This window comes from Diadema antillarum, unplaced genomic scaffold (genome assembly GCF_040938485.1).
Source record: "Diadema antillarum isolate AM-2024a unplaced genomic scaffold, OU_Dant_1.0 seq00000030_RagTag, whole genome shotgun sequence".
NCBI lineage: Eukaryota > Metazoa > Echinodermata > Echinoidea > Diadematoida > Diadematidae > Diadema > Diadema antillarum.
This window is the reverse complement of record NW_027271146.1, coordinates 1554389-1575970: the sequence shown is the minus strand read 5'-3', so window position 1 is coordinate 1575970 and position 21582 is coordinate 1554389. Positions and strand designations below refer to the sequence as shown.

At 38.5% G+C, this 21582-nt stretch overlaps 1 protein-coding gene across 1 annotated transcript; it reads right to left on the bottom strand.

Moving 5' to 3' along the window:
* Positions 1-1097: 1097 nt before the first annotated feature.
* On the bottom strand, positions 1098-15265 carry LOC139725294 (transmembrane protein 59-like). The gene is made up of 6 exons (XM_071636382.1): positions 15102-15265; positions 12533-12647; positions 7147-7247; positions 5841-6048; positions 3617-3864; positions 1098-2431 (listed from the first exon to the last, which is right to left on the bottom strand). The coding sequence occupies exons 1-6, from the start codon at positions 15258-15260 to the stop codon at positions 2240-2242; spliced, it is 1023 nt and encodes a 340-aa protein (XP_071492483.1). The 5' UTR covers positions 15261-15265; the 3' UTR covers positions 1098-2239.
* Between the last annotated feature and the right edge of the window lie 6317 nt (positions 15266-21582).

Here is a 21582-nt window from a genome sequence, read left to right as displayed (position 1 = left end):
TGTGAAAAGTCACTTCCTTTTCTTTCACACTACATGTATCCCCACAGGAATCTCGCATGTGCTATGACAATGTGCAACGGGAAGAAATGAAATCGGGACAGAAAAAGTTACTAAATCCAACCCACAGCAAAAGCAGCTTCCTCTTGGATTCATTCAAAATCTATAAACTTACAGAGGAGAAGGAATGTTGTGCTTTTGTCTCAAAACTAGAATATTCATTTTTTTTTTACCTCACACCACACTGATTACTAGTGCAGCAATGTATTCTATGTCCACAACAAATAATGCCATGAAGTCTTATTCATTGGTCAAAAATGGAGGAAACCAAAAACAAGGTGAAAAATTAATAAGGCACATCTACCTCACGGAGAAACTATTATACCCACGGAAACATCACAATGACATGTTTATGTAACATCAAAAGCCATCCATTCTGTAAATCTGCCCTTTTTTTTTTAAACACAAAATATGTGCAAGGTCCAGCACTTGTTAACGCAATATACCTTGAGACATGACTGTCTTGTTGACGAATTAAAAAAAAAAATGGAACAGGGGAACTCCCCAAACACGTCTTTCAACAGGAATCCAACACCACGAGTTTCATAAATTTCTACACAACCCCTCTTCCCAGAGAATAAGATGGTACCACGGTTCTGAAATGTTCTTGAACATATCCCTGTGTCCTAATACAACATTGCAAATTATGTAAATTAAATGTGTTTAGTCCTGGCCACCAATGACTATACCCAAGACTAGTTCAGTCTCTGCAATGCCTATAAAATATAAGTTTCTTTCGCGGTACTTTGATACACTTCAGTGCACATATTCTTGATGTCTCTAGCATGTTCTGACCATTTTCTGTTCACTTCTTTTGTTGTTGTTGTTGTTGTAATAGAGATGTTAGCCAGAGTACACCACACCTCATCATTAAGATATACCTGAAGTTACAGCCATGATCTTGACATTTGACCTTTAGGTGGTCTACTAGATGGAAGAGCACCTAAATGAGACTGAGCAAAGTGGAAAATAATCAGAAGATGCAATTCACTTCTGACAGACCAAGTTGAGAGCATTACCCATCACATTTGGTTTCAAGTTACAAACACAGCAGTCTAAACTAAGCTGCAAATGTAGACTTTTATTTGAATCAATGAGTTTACTTCGTAAATAGAAAACTTTTGTACACATACAATGTACCTTCGGTTGTTTAAATACACAAAGACATTGGTGAACTATGGTAACAAACGACATAAATGATAATGCTATTAAATACCTAAATTCCTAGAGTCAACACAAACTATTTGACCCCAAAATAAGAATAATCGTAGCAGCTGTCTGGTGTGGCGTGCACATGGAAGATGATGTAGTTTGTACCATGGTAACAGATTTAATGGCAGCCTCTATTTGCACCAACAACAGAGTCCATGCTCCACTCATTTGTCTATAAATCACTCTCCATTTTGTTTTCAAATTTCATATTTTTGCTTCTTTGCTTCATCTTACTGATCAAGAGAATTCCACGATTTAAATCTAGTCCATGGGCTGAAGCAGAAATGGGTGTACACTGCACAGGCAAATATGCAAATTGAGCGGTGCATAAAGCATGGACCAGATTTGAAATAGTCGTGACACAAGCACCCTATAAAATATAATTCTTGGAGTATTGCAAGTTTCTGTGTGATCTGTGAAGAGACTGCTTTTCATACTGAAGGCTTTGTGATGAAGGTCTTTGCACACTTGAGTTATTTCATGATTCACAATGAACTTCATGTACAGCTTCCCACGTAACACAGAAACAGGAGAAAAGACACAACGTCATGATAATTGATTACACAAAGCGAAAAAACACCTCTTAGAGATAAGACTATTGCCCAATATACAGAAAGCATATCCAGTGGTAATTCTTATATACCGACAGCTATCGTGCCTTGCACAAATCTCTCACATCTCCTTCAGAGCAGCGACAAAAAGTCTGTAGATCAGAAAGAAAAGTTCACATAAATTAATACCTGGAATATAATGATCAATCACAGAATTACCTATGAGGAGGAAGATTAATCCTCTGACGGAGCAGCAAACATTGCTGTGTTTATTTTGTTTGAGGGTGTGTGTTATGTGTATGATTGTATGCCGTGATACAACATAAACACCTGAAAAGACTCTTTACATCTCTGATTGTTTCTTAGTTACACGTTAAAGTTATTAAAAATATGCCAGCCGCGCGGAGAGGCCAGCCAGCTCAAATCTTTGACTGGGTGGGCATTATATCGATGCTGAGGTTTAGGGGTGGCACGTCATCATCGTCACTGCTCACTCTGCTGTCCGATGTGGGCGGGGTAGAGGTGAGGGTAGTGATGTAGACTGGTTGGGAGCCGATGGGGGATTTCTTGCTCTCCTTCAGATACTCCAAATCTCCATGGATGCTCAGTTTCTAGAATATGGATTGAAAATGGCATAATGTATTGAACAGTGTCAGTTGTCTATCAGTCATAACTGCAAGTCTACCATGTCCAATCAACCCTAATGGGAATACTGAAATACAAACACGGAAGTCACCAAATTGACTTCTTGAGACAGTCTGAATCAGGGAAAATGTTGCATGTGGCTGCTCTGCACAAGAACATTGCACAGTAGAACAGTATCACAGTCATTATCACACATCAGAGGCAATACTATTGACTAACACAGCCTTGCTCACTTTCAGAATGAAACATTAAAGTGATATCACAAAAATCTGCTTTAAAAACGGCACACATGTCCAAGGACACCTATTGATATGAAGGAGGAACTTGCGATAGAAGGTGCCTGCTGTAAAATAAATTCTTACCACCAATATCAGGTATGAAGCTTATTGTTAACCCGTTCCTTCCGCAATTCTCTGAGTGCCTTTAATGCCCCCAAACGAGATTCTTTTCGCCCGTCGACAGAGAGGCACACAGGTTGGTAATCCAGCTGTGTGAAGGCAGTCAAGCGGTTCATTGTGTCCCCCTTTCTACGGTCAACTACATGTGCCCGTGAACAATGGAAATATCGATCGGGTGCGAGGTATGAATAGAGCGTGCGCTGATGAGCTCTCAGAATCTTTTGTTCTACACAAAACCAGGTACTTGAATGAGGTGACTGGGGTCAGCAAACCCGCATTTCTAACTGATCTCAGCCTTGATCATTATGTACATGTTCGTACGAGTTTACAGCAGAACAAGCAAAAAAATAAATAAGGAAAAGGTACACAATACTGTAAAAACCCCTTTTTTAAACAGCAGGAGAACAAATCCTGATAGAAGAAACTCTGATCTTTTCATCAAACCCACTTTTCTGAGCAGTTTAACACAAAGAAACATGAATTTAGGCCACTGAAGCAGGCACCCTTGTCTTCATTTTGGGAACCTGGTAAACCAGGTTCCCGTATATCAGTTGCTCCCACGGGAACCTGGTAAACCAGGTTCCCGTAATGAACGGGTTAATCTATCAGAATTTACTGACTTGTGCAGACAGGTAAAGATCTATGCCATACCTGTTTCTGAACAGTTACTACACTATGAAGGAAACAATTAAATTCTGTACAAACTTTGGAAATCAAGCTATTTTAGGGGGCTGGTAAAAAGAGTCTACTCACTGGTACATGGACCCGCCTCTCTGGTGCGGTTACCATGGTAGCACAGCAGAGCCAGAGGAGAGCCACGGAGGAGAGGAGGATGGTGATAGAGAGAAGCCAGCGAGGGAGCCCTGAGCGTTTGGCGACACAATCCAACCACGTGGAGGTGTCCAGGTGGCTGGAGTAAGGTCGGCTGGGGTCAGAGGTCGGGTCGTGGTCATTCAGTACTTCCAGGTTGGTCTCAAAGCCGCTAAAGGGCTTGCCAAAATCTGAGGACACCAGAAGGAAAATATCATACTGTAAAATGAGGAAAGTTCGCATGCATTTTAATTTCACGTATTTTGCGAGAGCAGTTTCGCGAAATTAAAATGCATGCTAAAGATCTTGTCTACACTATATGCATTGAATGTTAGAGGCAACTCGCGAAAATTTCATGCTGCGAATAAGGCCGTCGGCTCCCATTCGCAAAAATTTCATACCGCGAAAAATATCATGTTTTACAGTATATCATAATACATGTATATTAGTTCAATCAGAAAAACCAAAAGAATAGACCAATAAGTAGACGCAAATGTCTAGGCATATTGTGAGAATCACTGTGCGATGATAGGTTTGCCATCTCTATGGACTTGAGTCCTGTGGCTGATACCTGTATCTTTGCTTGCTGCTAGGTTTGTATAAAGTTGTTTCTTTCCCCAGTAAATTTAACATCTTTGTTTATGTAAGAGAGCTGTGTTGATAACAGCTCAAATCTTTAATTACCTCCGCCAAGGGAGGAGGTTATGTTTTCGTTGCCGTTGGTTTGTTTGTTTGTTTGTTAGTTAGTTAGTTAGTTAGTTTAATAGTTAGTTTGTCTGTGTGAAAAATAACTCAAAAAGTAGTTAACGAATTGAGATGAAACTTGCAGGAAAGGTTGAGAATGACACAAGTAACAAACGATTAACTTTTGGTAGTGATCCGAAAATCTTGGGGGGATTTATGAAGGATTTTTGATATTTTGGCAGGTAGGGTCAATGAACTTGGGAGTTCAGGCTGCGCGTATTTGAGGTTTGCATGCGCGCACTAAATTGCGTGCTCTAGTTTCTGCTAGGGAGAGGTGCGCCGTGCAGCTGAGGGTTTATGACGTAACAAAGGCTTCTACATTATTGGGAAATCGGGCGACTTTCAGCACACAATGCTATAAGTACGTATGGGTGGAAATCACTGATATCTCTAATGGAAGAACAAGATTAGTGGTGGAAAATGGTGGAAAAAAATACTTGGCGGAGGTCTGCGCTCTCAGAGTGCTTCTCTAGTTTAAGATATGATAGATTTGGGCATTTGATGAGTAGTTTATACGCTTTTCCACATTATGAGGAGCATACAAACCCCACTGCCTGACATGGTTAGAAAAGAAGCCTATGAAAAAATAAGATAAATAACAATCTTTGTTATTGTTGATATTCAGCTCTGATACATTTACTGGAGATATCAAATTAGCTTACAGTGCAATCCCATTATAACGAACACGGTTATAACAAAATTAGGGTTACAACGAAGTGAAAATTTGGGCCTCAACATTATTTACTCTAAGTATTGTTATTATTTATTTGTTCGGTTATAACAAAATTTCGATATGACGAAAGAAAACTGCCGGTCCCGAAGACTTTGTTATAATGGGAGTCCACTGTACCAAAAATCTATTTCTCCATGCATACCTTCCATGGCTTCATTTTCAACTACCATTAAATCAACACCACTCTCAACAAAACTACATGATTCTGGCATCTTGCTTGACAAACTGGCAAACGACAATACAGTTCAACCTCGATTATCCGGCCATGTCGGGACCGGCGCTCATCCGGATAAGCGAATTGGCCGGATATGGGAGACACAATGTTAATGTATATAGCTGCCGTCCAAGCTGCTGTCCCAGTGCACTGGTAGCTACATGCTTGTAGGCAGATAGCGTACCCCGCAACGGTGGTGATGACTGCCTACTTTTACGTTGATAATGTGGTGTGAATTTATGTTAGTTCTGTCGGGAATATTGTAGGTAAATAGTGTGAGTTTTGTAGAAATTTAAGTTGAGTTTAAAGTCACTGTTTTTTTCTCAATTTTTGGATTAAAAAAAAAAGTCCTTCACTGCGTGAACGCGTTCGGATAATAGAGATTTCCGGATAAAAGGAGGCCGGATAATCGAGGTCGAACTGTATTTGATTCACAACAGTTCATAAGAGTTCCAGCAACAAGGCTGGATTCTTACTGAAGGGTTCTTGAGGGTCGGGGTCCACTGTGAAGATGTCGATCTCCGGCTGGGTCTCAAAGACGTAGACCTGGTTGTTGTCCCCCTGCCAGAAGAACATGGAGGCGGAGAAGGACACGCCCCGGATGTTGCTGGTCAGCTGCTGGAAGATGCTGTGCACTGAGAAGAGAGGGTGCAGGAGGTGTAGGGTGGGCTCCTGGCTGGCATACTGGTGGCAGACACAGAGGGGTCAGGTCACAAGATGTCAGTGGATTCAATAATGATAACAACCACAACAACAACAACCACAAGAACAATAACGATTCATAATAACATGAAAAAGAAGAAAATTATGACAATATCAAATTCAAGAATAAATGACAACTATTCTAATAGCAATACCAACTGTGATAACAAAAATGATGGATATACTGTAAAAGTGGATATTTTCGCGTAATTGATTTTTCGCGTTCGGCCAGGTAAGAAAAGTTTCGCGTGTTTTTAATCCCGCGGAATCAAGACATCAACTACTGGAACATATGGCGAGCAAAAATATTTGCGTGCTTTTATTTTCGCGCTAGTTTCGGGTTGCGCAAAATGCGTGAAAATTTCAACACCACAAAAATTTCCATTTTTTTACAGTAAGTATTATAAAATATTGATAATGAAATTTAATATAGTACCTTTCCATTATGCTGAGGTGCTCAAAACCCTTTCAGACATAATGGTATACCTAAATCACTGGAATCAAACCTGGTGGGAGGGGGGGGGGGGTGAGGTATTTCTGCCACACTGGAACTTTCTAGCACACAGGACTACAACCATACATGTACAGTGTAATAGTGTTCAACTTCTTGGAGGGTAGCCATACATTGTACATGTACATCTCATCAGAAAGGAGCATTGTACAAGTAGATAAACTTGTAGAATCTTGCTCGAACATTTAGGTGTTGTGGCAGGGGTTGAACCCTATACCCTCTCAATGAAAGCAAAGCTAACAATCCCACAAAACCATGACAGGGATTTCCTCTACCATCATCCCATGCTGAAACAACATATCCTTTGTACTACACAGAAAGTGAAAGACAGGCACCACTAACTGGAAAGCACATCACAAATCACAGCAACATTTCTCTCTGCCTAATTTCAGTCTTTGTTCATAAACGTTGCCTTTATCTCTCTATTTCCTGGAATATAAAGACTGTATAATTGTTTGGTTGTTGTTGCTGTTGTTGTTGTTGTTGTTTTTTTTTGGTTGGTTGGTTGGTTGGTTTTTTTTGGAGGGCGGTCAGTGTACTGTGTCTTTGTTTATACAGATTGGGCTCACCTCTTTCCTCATTTGGATGGAAAATGGGAGTTGCTCAGCACAGCCCAGACAGCAGGCAAAGATGAGATCCTCCCCGTCATACTGGTAGGCATCGTGGCATGCTGGAGATGAATACAACCACAAAGTAAAGAACAATTTGTCATGTATAAAACTGCACACTGACACAATTTACAAGACAAAATTTTCACATACACGGTACAGACATTTTTTATGAATTGCTGCCTGTCAGCCATTTTTGTGTGTTGTTAGTAATTTTCCAGTTGCAAGGGTCCAGTAATTGCTACTCTACTTTTCACAAAATACAGTAAGTAAGAATGGGTAACAAGGGACGACACTATATACGTACATTGTAATGTAGTACTTAATGTTTTTACTCCGTGATTCCCTCAAGTACACAAACAAGTACAGGCTGTAGTGTGTTTTTGCATTCGACGTACTGTACTAGCGTGTTATGCCTCAGATTTGCGATGTCATGGCCCTTGCAGCATGTTAGACCCACTTTCACGTGATCCAGCATGGCCATCACTTGATTGTTTCACTTTTTAGATGATATACTGGCACCATTTTTTTTCTTTGTCATGCTCTGTAAATGCTGTACAAAGATGATTGTGAGGGGAATGTGAAAAGAATTAGGCCCTACAATGTAACTATATCTTTACATGGAAATGTTTCATGATATATGTGTATCTGTCGAAGTGTTCACAAATTTGAAACCAATCCTATACTTTTGTATCTCAAATAATTTGCTCAATTAGAGGACAAGGCATGAAGGAACTGTCAATTGACTAAACATTGTACTGGTACAATTTTGTATGTGTGGTTCTAGTGTGTGTATGGACACTGCTAACAGGACAATATGATAACAAGACAGAATTGGCTAAACTACGGGTTATTTACAATACCCCGTATTCACTGAGAAGTGGCAATCTTGTTGGTGATACAAAATCAGTTTGGCCTACATTCAAAATGTTTGGCATGAACATTAACAATGGCAGTGTACAAGTATAACAGATGTGTACTGTATAGTGTTTTAAAGTCCAAGTACACTGTACACTGTACATGCCAAGCATACATTGTACGACTACAAGTTCTGCAGAATAAACATGTTGTGTACATTAAACAGTCACACGTCAATGTGAAAAACATGTGGATTGATGAATATTAAACATCTCAGACAGGACAGAAAGTGTGACAGTAAGTTTCTTGAAATGGAGGGCTGGATTTCTGTTGCTCCTCCTTGTACAATACATGTACAATGCATACCTTTGGTATAAAACGTTTCCTATTCAATACAAGAGCTGTACACAGATTATGAGTACATACATTTTAATGTAATCAACTTCCCACAAACAATGTACTGTACAGTGTAATACCGTTCATGCTTAGATTGTACAATATTGTTTGTACACAGTAAATCAGATGAGTCAACGTTCTTTAATTTTGTTTATGACAGTGCCTCTAATATATCACTTCCTTTTAATATGGTCTCTTGCATTCACTACATCTTTGCATGAAATACAGCTTTACACAAACTTTGCGATAATTAACGTCATGGGGTATTAAACTGTTAATGTTATCAAAATTGAGATGCAACGCTTGATTTGTCCCATATACATACATGAACAAATGGAGCTACATGTACATGTAGCACATGTACAAGGCACACTTCCATGTCATCGAGGAGGTATAAAACCTTTATTAATGTACACGTACGCTGCAGTGATAGGCTAAAAACCACAGTATGAGTGACTATGAGTCAAGTGTTTCCACGCAAGCCAAATACACTGCACAAGAGAAACAGAGTACAGTGTACATACTGTGTACAATTGTACATACACCAATAATGGATCCACTGTGGGATTAGATCTTTGTACAGCAGAGTGTACAATGTGTATACGTGTAGTAGTACCTACAGTAGTGCCTCCAGTATTAAAGATCTCACATCACACGTCATCATCTTTATGTTGTTGTTGTTTTTTACATATTAAATTTTGTATGATCCAACTGGCAGTCCCCTTTATTCCCCCCTCCCCCAATTCATATCAACCATACCGCTCTCCTGCCTTTTCTTACGACAGTATCTTGATTTATCTCCCATTCTAAGTATCTTTTTAATTTCTACTGGTTTTGTTTTGTTTTGTTTTGTTTTATGTTTGTTTGTTTGTTTGTTTCTTGTATATCTACATGTATGGACATACACATATGCTGATTACCTATTCCTGCTTAATGTCGTGTGGATACCACATTCTTTACTTTTAGTTTTCATGTTTTTGTGCATTGGACCTATTTCCCCAACTCTTCCTTCTTTACTACAGCTGTATCATGCCCCCTTTTCTCCACCTTGCCTTATACATGTACCATCCTAAATCTCATTTCCTGTTTTGCAGTTTTAACCTGTATTCCATTATAGAAGCTAAGGTCTGATGTGTGTCAATGAGAAATTTCCACTGCATTTTATTCTCATGCATATATTCAACTTTATTGTACATTCAGTTGTGAATTCTGTAAGTTCTATGATGAGAAGCAACCTTAAATCAGCCTTCAAACTGCTAGATTGTCAGATTTGAACAAAAAACCATATCTTTATTATTACTGTATTATCGTACACTGTACATGTACATCATGGATCATGAATCATCTCTCACTGTTGATATACAATTGTATGATACAACTTGAATTTCTTTCATGTGTCATTACTATTGTCTAATAGCGTACATTGTTTGTTTTTGTTTGTTCGGGGAGAGGGATTCTCCATTGGTAACTGCCCATGCTTATCTTCACATCAAGCTGACAAAGATTCAATACTGTACATATGTACATAATGTACACATGTACACTGTACACCTTGTATGTATGACAGATTTTAAGAGCACACATTGTATATGTGCATAATATGCAAATAAATAAAGATCTCTGTATATTGCTATCAGCGAGACAAATGGACAGATTGGCTAGCAGACTGACTGACTGAAACATTGGTATGTCATGTATCCCTTACAGCCAAGTCGAGATGGTGTAAAATTATGCTGGAACGTGATAGATTATCAACAGTCAGAGCCCTGTTTTGCAAGCCCATGCTGCAGTACAAAGTGTATGTACAGTTGTACAGGTACAAACAGTACTGTAGTACTTTGAACAAAAATAACTATGAAATCATAATATGGATGTAAAAAGTGTACACTGTACATGTATGTACAATGTGTACAGTGTACACATACATGTATGTACACATGTACATGTACATCATATACCTGTAGTGTATTTCTACACATATGATATTCTAGCTTTACTTACTCTGATGTTACGGATTTACGAGGTCAGCAATAAAAACATTCCTTCAAATCATTTTTACAAGATTTCCCTAAAGACTACAGCTATCCACTACCCCCCCCCCCCCAATCCCATCCCCCAATGATTCACACACATGCATGCACAGTTGTAAACCTTGTATGGTGCTTCAGTTCAACAAACCTGTACAAGGTTACATTGATGTCAATATTTTACCATGACTTGATTGTTATGATTTCTTGTTTGAGGTAAAGTTTCCTTCTTTTACTTTAAAAGTTGTCATGTGTAACTGAGACTTGCTGCAGTGTTTTGATTAAAGGAACAAGCAAAATATTTTGTGGCAAAATTCTGAAGTGTGTGAACGAAGAGGTTTTCATACATTGTAATTCATGTCCCAACATGCAGGGGAAACACATCAAGTACAAAGTACTTGGTCAGTAAAGCTGCTTCAAACAAATGGCAAAATATCTTCAAACAGAAATGGTTACATGTACACAGCTCAGTGGCAAACATGGAGGTTCATTTTGTACAGGGCAATGCAGAGAAATAATGCTGGAATCACTGTAGTCAAATGTGTACAAAATGTTACACAATACTGGGTACACAATGTAGGACCTAATATCAAGTCCACACAGCTGCTGAATGCTAAATAATATGCAAACACTGTATTACTACTACACAGTGTATGATGAAAATCACGACATTCAAGAGGCAAGTTCTTAAAGGGGCATTCCGGAAGATTTTCATAATTTCACATCATGTAATACATAAATCGACAGCTCCATGTATAGATTTGTGGAATTTATTGTGGTCCTTGAGCAGAGAAACCAATAAATTAAAAATCTTAAACAAATTACACTGAACAGTGTTGATGACATCAGAGCCTCATATATTTCAGAAATGTAGCAGTGTAATTCCATTACAATACCGCTTGCTCAACAAGTTCACCTGTGAAAAATCTATGCATGCCTTCTTTTGTTCTGCTTCCTTGAGCCCCAACTCAAGCATTCCTTCGGTGAGGCTGCTATGTCATCATCCTTGTTCATTGCAATTTGTTATAGATTTTGAAAACATTCTCATTCCTCATCCCAATCACTAAAAATTCTGAAACTCTGTGCTCAGTTTGACTAATTTATAGTAGTTCAAATGTAAAAGTCTGAAATTCATCCGGAGGTCCCCTTTAAAGAGCTCTAGAGCAGGTAGTTACATGTACAGTGAGTAATTTATGGTATGTACAGTACATTGTACAGTACTTGTACAACATATTTAAAAGGGTCTAGGGCAATTACCCCCTGGGCAATTGTACCCCAGACCCTTCCCCTGGCCCTAATCCTAATTCTAATCCTGAACCTAATCTTAACCCTAACCCAAACTCCTAACCCTAAACCTAACCCTAATCTTTACTCTTAACCTTACCACTAACCAGTATTTAGCTGGGGGGGGGGGGGGGGGGGGGTATTGCCCTCTGGGGGTAATTGCCCGGATACGCATATGAAGCTTACATTCTGTCAGCACGATCGCTCAAAAATATTGTACAATTGTATATGAACACAATACTCTACATGTACGTACATAGTTTCAGTTACCAATAAAGATAGATGTTTAGTCTCAAATGTAATTTTTATATCTATCTGGTGCACATAAGGGGTGGTCTCCACCATCAAAACAGCATTCTGCCAAATCCAGGGGTACAAATGTATTTCTTGGAAACTTTAAAAGGGAAGCCAGCAACTCCTTTACATTTCAATTTAAAGTTGGTCAGAAAATGATCATTCTGTGCACACAAATACATCCAAGTTACAAGGGGCAAATTCATAAAGCAAAGATACATATATATTTACCTACAATCTACATGTATCTTCACCATATCCAGAATGAATGCTACATTGCAAATCAGTCTACAGGCAAACTTTTCAGAGCGGAAATAATTTTCTCATTGTTCTTTCTTGTTTATCTTTTGTTGTTGCTGTTGTTGTACAGGAACACTTTGAATTTAGTGATTTTTACTCCAAAATATCATCCTCCAAATATATCATTCTCTTGATCTTCATAGTATTTGTACCGTACATTTGTCTAGTTCATTGAAGTTTCCAATTACCTCCTTTGCATGCCAGCTTTGTGGCGTTGAAATCCGTTTCTTCATAGTCCACCTCTCCAAATTCCAGCATGGAAAACAGCCGACAGCCTCTCTGACAGGCCCTCAGGTCTTCCATCTTGGTGTAAAAGAGAGGAAAGGTGTGCTTCATAAAGCTGTTCTTGGAGTTATCAACGACTTAACGACTGGAACACGTTATGATGTGCTGTACTTATCAGAATTTCAATAATTCATTCTTCTTCTTCTTCTTCAAGATACTCCTCAACGTTCCATCTGGAACCAAACGAGGAGGAAAGGGGGAGTGCGCGATACAATGTAGCACAAGAACTAATCACCACTCGTTCTTAAGTCATTCATAACTTTAAGAACAGCTTTATGAAACACCCCCAAGAAATAAAGTAATTCAACAGAAGAAAAAAATAATTCTCATATTCCTCCATGAAGTACAACAGACTTTTCAGGATCATCTGTGAAATTGTTACAGTACCACCGTCAATGCTAATACATGTACATGTACACTGTAGTAGACTTTCAACTAGTAGAATTTCAGTTCTTCTTCCTTCATTTTTATCTTTTTTTATTTCTTCCTCTTCGGTACTCTTTCTGTTTTTTCTTTTTGTACCATTTGTCAGGTGTTCAGTCAACAACAATCTCCGTGGGATTTTCACAAGCTGGACCTGCAGCATTGAAGTATATGAAATTTTATGCCCTAAGACTACGATGTATTATAGTGCCATAAACATTTCTGTGGAATCTCCTGTGGTGTGGTTTACACATTGTACACGTACATGTAGTTTTTGTTCCACCTTTTCATATATTTACAGTGTACATACAGATGGTTAAAAATTAAATAAGGTTCGTTTCTCGCACAATCCCCATCTTAACAAATTATTAAAAAAAGAAAAGGCCATTTCCCTCCTGGGCGCTAATGTACTTTCCTATCCACGTACAATCACTATTTTTGGACCAAAATCACAGGATATACATGTAGACACTGTTCAAGCAAAATTTGATGCAATTTCAATAGTCGCGCTCTATCCACACGTAGTGCTTCTCTACAAGTTAGCGTGGATGTGTCTTCCTGGACATTTTGCTGACTAAACCATACAGATACAGATACAGATACAGACACTACATTTGTATAGAATAGCTATAACTAATATTTGTAATCACTCAGGTAAATTTGAACTACAAATCGGTCATCGGAAATTATCAATATCAATATCAACTTCATGTTGTCGCTCAACAACTTGATCTTTGCGAACAATCCGATTGTGGTGTATGCTGCCTGCACAATCTGAAACTGAATTTAGCCATCTACCAATATGTTGCAGACAATGAATCTTTCAAGTAACCAGGACAGGAGCAAAAACAAAACAAGACAAAACTCAATGTTCATAGTTTTTATGGCAAGTTGAATGTCGAATGAGAAATGCAGTTCCTACTACATGTAGATTGCACAAGACCATGAGATAAACAGACAGACAGACATGCACACATGCAGTTTTCATTCAGCTCTCGCGTTGAGTCCCATTAACATGGTTAACTTCAATTTTATCGTTACAATGCACATACTGTAAAAGTGGATATTTTCGCGCGACTAATTTTTCGCACTTGGCCGGGTCGGAAGAGTTTCGCGTGTTTTTAATTCCGCGGAATCAAGACATCACGCACAGGCACATATGGCAAGCAAAAATATTCGCGTGCTTTTATTTTCGCGCTAGTTTCTGGCGGCACGAAATGCACGAAAATTTGAACACCGCGAAAATTTCCACTTTTACAGTAGTGTAAACTGTGCAAGCAGCGTATGCCATCGTCATGCCATGTCATGATCTCTCGCAAAGAGCAAGTTTGCTTTGAGTGACGACTTGACGCTTCCAAGAACTGATTTGGTTCAAATTCATGCAAATTTTATTTAATATTCATAATAAAATAATAATAATAAAGTTTATCCAATTTCAGCCCAATTTGGTTCAGTTAAATTTGCGATACAGTGTTAACGACTAACGTTAGGACAGTTCCTACAGTTGTATCTCAACTAGGATCTACAGTAAACAGAAAATACAAGTTCAATACAACTACAAGGATACAAAAGCACATTAAATTACTATTACTAGTAAATTTAGACTTTATCTAGAAGGTTTCTATTATTAGCACCCTCTTCTGCGAGTGTGCGAATGTGTGTTGGCATGCATTTCAATTTCATGATAGAAACATCGCCATTAATTCATCTTGTAATGTATCTATAATTTAGTGAATTATAGAGGCAAGCGCACGTACAAGTAGATTGCGTGAAAGTCAGCAAGAACAAATTATGTAAAACTTATGAGCCCTGTATTCGTTCACACTTAATTTGCAAGGATTCCTTGTCTCTAAGTACGTAATTTGCAATAGCGATTGCGACACCGTTCACTCACTGCATAGCCAGTAGGCCCTAGGCCCTACACTTTTTACGTAAACCTCGGGTGTGCACACACAATGCACAACACACTGTAAACATCCACAATGCCAAGACACTCGACACCTTACCAACGATGCGAACACCTCACGAAAAAGACAGAAGAAACACTACCTTTGGATATGTGTGAAGAGGGTATGTTTGTTGACATGATGCGCTACAAGATGTTACGTCCTCAAAAACATCATCAAATGGAGATTTTGACGTGTCGATTGCGAGTGACAACTTGAAAACTATACCCAAACATATCACAAACTGCGTGAGGGTGGCCATTGTTGTGATTGCTGAGTCTACATAATGAAGGGAGGTGAAAGTTCACTATGTTATGTAGGTGCGAGCACGGTTAGCGGTGAAAACGTTTGAGTGAAACTCAAATCAGTTACTAGTACTAGTATTGTACGTCATGCAACCGGCTCCTTTTCACCGAATGCCCTGACATGTGCAGTATTTTCAACAACTGATTTATTTAAAAGACTGAGAATAGTTCTATCAATGTGCAATGATCTCAGTTTGCTGAGAGAGTGCATTCGATTCCGGGCTTTATATATAACAGATCTGTATAATTCTTATACTCTCCAGACGAAGAAAGCTTTTTGTCCACTGCAGAAGTTGTCAGATTCTTACTACATGACCGGCGGAACCGTGGGGGCCTCGGGCCCCCACACTTTTTGTGCACCATACGAAGAAATACATAAGGTGTCATCACTTTGCCCCCCCCCCCCCAACCCGGAAGTACGTAAGTGGCACTAAAGAGAAATAGATAGAGATCTTGAAATGTGAGCGCGGTAAGGTTATGTTTTTCCGCTGAAGACCTTTTCTTGTTAGCTCATGAAACCCGGAAGTGCCCCCACTTTTGAAAACGCTCCGCCTGCCCTGTACTAAATTGTAACTTTTACCTATCTAAATTTTTCGCACCTGGCTGTGATAGGTCATTTTCCTAAAATCAAACACAATCTCTTTAATTCTGGGAGATTTAATTGAAGACGCAGGTAGTTCTTGTCAACCCAAGAAGTAAAAACAATCTAAAGGAGTAAAAACAATCTAAACAATCTATAAGTACTGGAATTCACTTCCCAGTAACATTACTACTGCTCAATCTCTGAATTCCTTTAAGAATAAATTAAAACCATTTTTATTGAAACTTTACAACATCCAACAGAGTTAGTTTCCCTTTATCATCTCAGTCAAGTCATCATTTTTTTTTTTTTACATAAGTCCTCCTATTAAACTATGTCCCTCTCTGTGTTCTAAATATAACGATGTGTTTTTTTTTTCTCCTGCATTCTTACCAACATAACTACGTATAAAAAATGTTTTGCATTACATTCAATCCAGCTTGTATTTTATCACTTATTTTACATTATGAAATCCAGATTGCTTGCGTCCATGATGGCACATGCTGTAGTTCCCTCTTTTTTCTCCCTTTTTTTCCTCTCTTTTTTTCCTCTTCTTTTTCCTTTCCTTTTCTCTCTTTTTCCTCTTCCCAATCATTTTGATGTCAGTTGACATCGGTTCGTTTATTGTGTTTTATATTGATGTTTTGTGTATTTTTCTGAGGGTCCCATATCGTACAAGCTTTGCTTCTTAGTGGGACCCTCCACTTCCATCCTCATCCTTAGTTGACTTGTATTATACGCTTTATGTATTTAACAAAGATGTAATCACATCTACTTTTCACTTTCATAATTCTCTTATGTACCTTTTCAAGTTTTGTTCTGTATCACAAATATCCCGTGTATACGCAATGTACATAAAGTTCTTTGTTCATTTTGATGGAGGTGAAAATAAAGTTGAAAGTTGAAAGTTGAAAGTATACCTCCTCCGCTCGGTAACTAGTTTCGTCCCCATCAATGAGACCTAAGATCACAGTGTCTTCTCCATAAATATCATTTCAGAATACAACTTTATTTTCCCTTGCTGATTTACAATCAGTCGTGTACAGAATGAACAGTAACGCCGGTAAAACGCAACCTTGATGCCACACAGAGAATAAGTAGATCAAATCAAACAAGCAAATCAAACAAAAGAAACAGGGTCTGAAAAACTATTCTGAACATTTACAGTTTGAGACCGACTACATCAGAAATTGAGAGTCTCTGGCAACATGATTTTTCATCAAAAGGACAGTCAACAATTTTGAAAACCTGTTCTTCCCTGATAACATTACCCTTTTGCCCCACATTTTGAGCACTAAATTATAGTTTGTTAAACCTTCTGTAAATAATATTATGCCTTTTTAAAAACATGATAATGGCAAAGTGAAATACTATAGGCCTAACTGTTAATATCTGACTTTTTATACGGAAAGACATAATATATAACTTTAAAAAGTTGCATTCTCCTTTTACTGTATTGTTCACTTGTCTTAATGAAACAGATGTTAAGTTATAAACCCATGAATATATTTTCGGTTCAATATTATGGAAAGTAATATTCCTGATCCAGCTGCCTGACGATACTTTTCATGCAACGTCCAAGCCAAATATGATTTTGCTATATATTTAGGATTTGATATTGCCTTCCACAAAACACCTCATCAAACCGCAGCAGACTCATTTTGTCGTGCATATACTGTATGTACGAGAGGCAACAGGATAGGCCTATACTCTGTCTCGTACTATACGGGTTTGAAGCTTTGTAGAACATTGTTACAAGTGTAAAAAATTAGTGACTGATGTAAGAGTGTAAGATCACTGCTTTCGTTCCTTAAAGAAATCAGGATCACAAGTATGACCTCCAAATCATTGAGGCGTAGGAACTCCAGTTCCGTGAAATCATTCGAGAGCTATACGCTAGAAAATAAGATCGAAGGCGTTCCTAGCAACTACTAGTAGCTGACTGCGAACATTCTTCCCTATGAGGGGATGCGCGGTCGCTGCCATGCCACGCCGTATTTATTCCACATAACGGAAACATTAAGAAACCAGTGGGAGACAAGGTCAATCAGTGTAATGCAGTCTCCAAGACCAGATAAAAGATATGTGGAATCGCTCTGAAACCTTTGAGAGATCACTGAAGGACCAAAAAGTAATTTTTCAGCAAATTCCCGAGAGATCTCAGTGGGACCTTAAAGATAGCTGAACGTTCACTGACAGACCAATACGATTGGTGAGAGATCACTGAAAGATCATCTGACATACTCCGACCCCGAGATCTTCGAGAGATAGATGGAGATGCTGATCTGTCATCTTCTCCAATAAATTATCATGATTTATCATGAGTAAAGATATAAAAGAAATACCATGCAGTATAATTTACCCTTTGCAGATGAAACAAAAATGCAGCATTATCTGCTTCAATTATAGTTCTAATAATTTGCGGTAGGGATAGAAACAAACAATGCAAAAATTTGAACCAGTAAAATCGATGTTAAGTATTGTTAAATACACACAATGTGAACAATAGTTATAAAAATGTTTCCAGATTAAACTGTCTGCAGTTTCATGGTTTAATGAGAAAAATAGTGATATCTCCTTATATTTCAGGCTCTATTGCAAAAAAATTATGTCATAGGATGTTTTGTCATACAACTGACCTATCCACATATGCATCAAAAGTGATATCTCGAACATTTTTTAATATCACTGCTCCCAAAGGTAAACTGGACCTTTAAGGGGTCAATGAGAGATCACAAAAAGACTTCTGAAAGACAACTGAAAGACCATTTTCATGACAGACTGCCAAATAACTATTTTGAATCGTTTCAAAATTTCTAGAGACAATGGAGACCATGAAATTCACTGAAAGATCACTCAGGAATCATAAAAGACCTCGGATATTATTGAAAGTTCACTTCAAAATCATTGAATGATCTGGTCTTTTTTTAACCATTTCTTACTGGTAGTGGTATTTCCGAAGTCTTGCCCTACTATATTTAATGGAATGCCCCCATTACATGCTGGTCGTCCAAAAAGAAATTTCTCTCTGTCTCAAAGGCCCCCAGCATCACTTTTCATGGACCTTTGGTGATTCCCCAAGAGAAAAGTTAACTGACGAAGCAACTTTGAAGAGTCGTCAAATTATTGTTAAAGATAATCTGCATGAAAGTCAACTTGAAAAGTCGCAAAACTTGTTATTATGACAGAATAGTATCATGAGAAACATAATGCCCACATAAACTCCACATAAATACAATTTTTACAGTCTTTCAAGCACATGACTGCATGGTCTTGATTTTCCAATCCAGCAAAAATAAAACTCAATAATGTCGTTACAATATCATTACTAAACTTGTTGAATGAAGCGATAGTAAAGTAAAATTGATTATCATGATTATGGTGTCAGTAATATCAAGAAAGTTTAAGCACAAGTGCTGCTAATGAGAGCCGATATAGTTTGTTGTTACAGAGAGAGAGAGAGAGAGAGAGAGAGAGAGAGAGAGAGGGAGAGAGAGACGATGTTGTAACCATGGCAACGAGTGAAACAATCACGAAGAAGATGTTGGTCTGTATATAGACCCTAAATGAACTGACACTGTTGTTTACTTGCTCGGAAGGTGGTTTTAAACCCAACCACTGGCTTTATTATGAATAAAATGCATTTTGACTAGCTTCTTTGTGGAAATTGCATAAATAGTTAGCCTGGAATTGTCTAGGAGCAGATGAAACATAAATGTTCGAGCATAAAAGCCTTGTTTCATTCGCTTGCAGTTCGTTATTCTGAAGGTTCCTTAATCCAAAAATGAAATAGTTTCGCTATTCCGAAGGTCCGTTAATCCAAAAACGAAATAAACTTGGTAATTCCAAACGTATACGCAGCTTAAGTCCTTTCATTTTTGGACTGGAGAACCTATGGAATAGCAAACTTTCGAAATAACGAACCAGAATCCACTTTCGGATTTACGAACCTTTTTCGCATTTTTTAAAAGAACTTACGAACCTTATTTTATTTTACGACAATCGAACCTTCGAAATCATGGAACCATGCCTCATTTTCGGATTAACGAACAAGTCTGTTTTCGGAATAACGAATTTTATTTCATTTTTGGTTTGACAAACCTTCGGAATAATGAACATCATCCGTTTTGGTTATTCATTAACTTGATGAGTAGCGAATAATTTCGATATATTAATTCATCTATCCTCGACGTGCTTACCTTCGGTCGTTATTCATTTCTGCATCGTCTTTTAACGGATCTTTTAACAATTTCTTATAAAAATATTAATGCGTATACTCCTTTGTTAGTTTGCGTTTGTGTGTGTGAGTGTGTGCTGTAATGGTTGATGAGAGGTGCATGCACGAGCGATTGTGTGTTGGTATGTGTACTTCTTTAATTGCTGATGCTTATTGGTGAGCATGACGTCCTGATTAACGGATTATGATCTGTGAACCCTGTAATTTAGCATGGCAGGGCCGGCGGAGCGTTTTCAAAAGTGTGTGTGTGTGGGGGGGGGGGGGGGGGGACCCACTTCCGGGTTTCATGAGCTAACAAGCAAAAAAAAAAAAAAAGTCTTCAGCTCATCTCTCCCCTTCCACTTCCGGGTTTCCTCAGCTGACAAGCAAAAAAAAACAAAAAACCCAAAAATAAACAACAAACAAACAAACAAACAAACAAACAAACAAAAAATAACCTTACCGCGTTCACACTTCAAGATCTCTATCTATTTCTTTTTAGTGCCACTTACGTACTTCCGGGTTTAAAAAAAAGTGGGGGGGGGGGCCCAAAGTGATGACACTTTATGTAGTCCTTTGTATGGTGCACAAAAAGTGGAGGGTCCGAGCCCCCCTGCCCCCCCCCCCCATGCATGATACATTGAGGCTCTGCACTCGACGCGAAATTACGGACTTTAAACGGCTCTGGGGAGGACTACGTTGAACAAGATATTGAGTTGGGTATGAAAATGGGTTTCTATAATATACAATGCTTGACAAGACCTTTTAAACTGTGGTGGCACCCGCTTAAGAGGCTATCCTCGGTAATTAGAAATATGATTTCATCATAAATGCCACTGTATGTTAGAATTATCTGATTATCTAATTTTCAAATAAAATGTGAAAATGCACATCACGACATAGGTTCCAAAAGCATGCTACATTGGATACATACAAGCAAGAGCTACGTTAGAAAGCAACAACTTGCAACAACCACGATGTCATTAGGTTGCAGAGATGAGATGAATAACCTTAGCATGAGGTAACTGTTACTGAAGATATGGGGAGATAATTCCACAGTTTCAGACCATAGAAAATTGCTCACGTGTTGTGTCATTTACTGAGTAAAATGGCACTCCAACAGGATACATATGCACCGTCACCATGGACCTATTTGAGTTTAAAAACCTCAGCATCTAAATCCTTATTTTAAATGGATCCTGCGGAGTATCTTGGAGAAGCAGAAAGAAGTGTTTGTGTTCTTCAGATCATAGCATCTTTCAGTCTCCTCAACTCGGTGGTCTATAGATAAACTACCTAAAAGTTTCGGATCGACGCGTATTGTGTCATTCTTTCGGGCAGCAGCGTGATTGGTTCAAAGTTGCACGATATTTTTCGCAACGAGACAAAAGGTGGCGCTATAACATGTGTGCCATGTAAATACAGGTCTATGGTGTGTGCCTTCTCCCCTCCTCTTGATCCTGCACCTGCTGTGAAAGGTGCG

Bases quoted from the DNA above. Each gene is read 5' to 3' on its own strand.
- LOC139725294 (XM_071636382.1), bottom strand. From the start codon at position 15,260: ATGGCCACCCTCACGCAGTTTGTGATATGTTTGGGTATAGTTTTCAAG. The intron at 7,248-12,532 runs GTAATTGGAAAC...ATTCATCTCCAG, and splicing joins AAAGCTGGCATGCAAAGGAG to CATGCCACGATGCCTACCAG. The intron at 3,865-5,840 runs GTAAGAATCCAG...TGGTGTCCTCAG, and splicing joins CGACCCTCAAGAACCCTTCA to ATTTTGGCAAGCCCTTTAGC.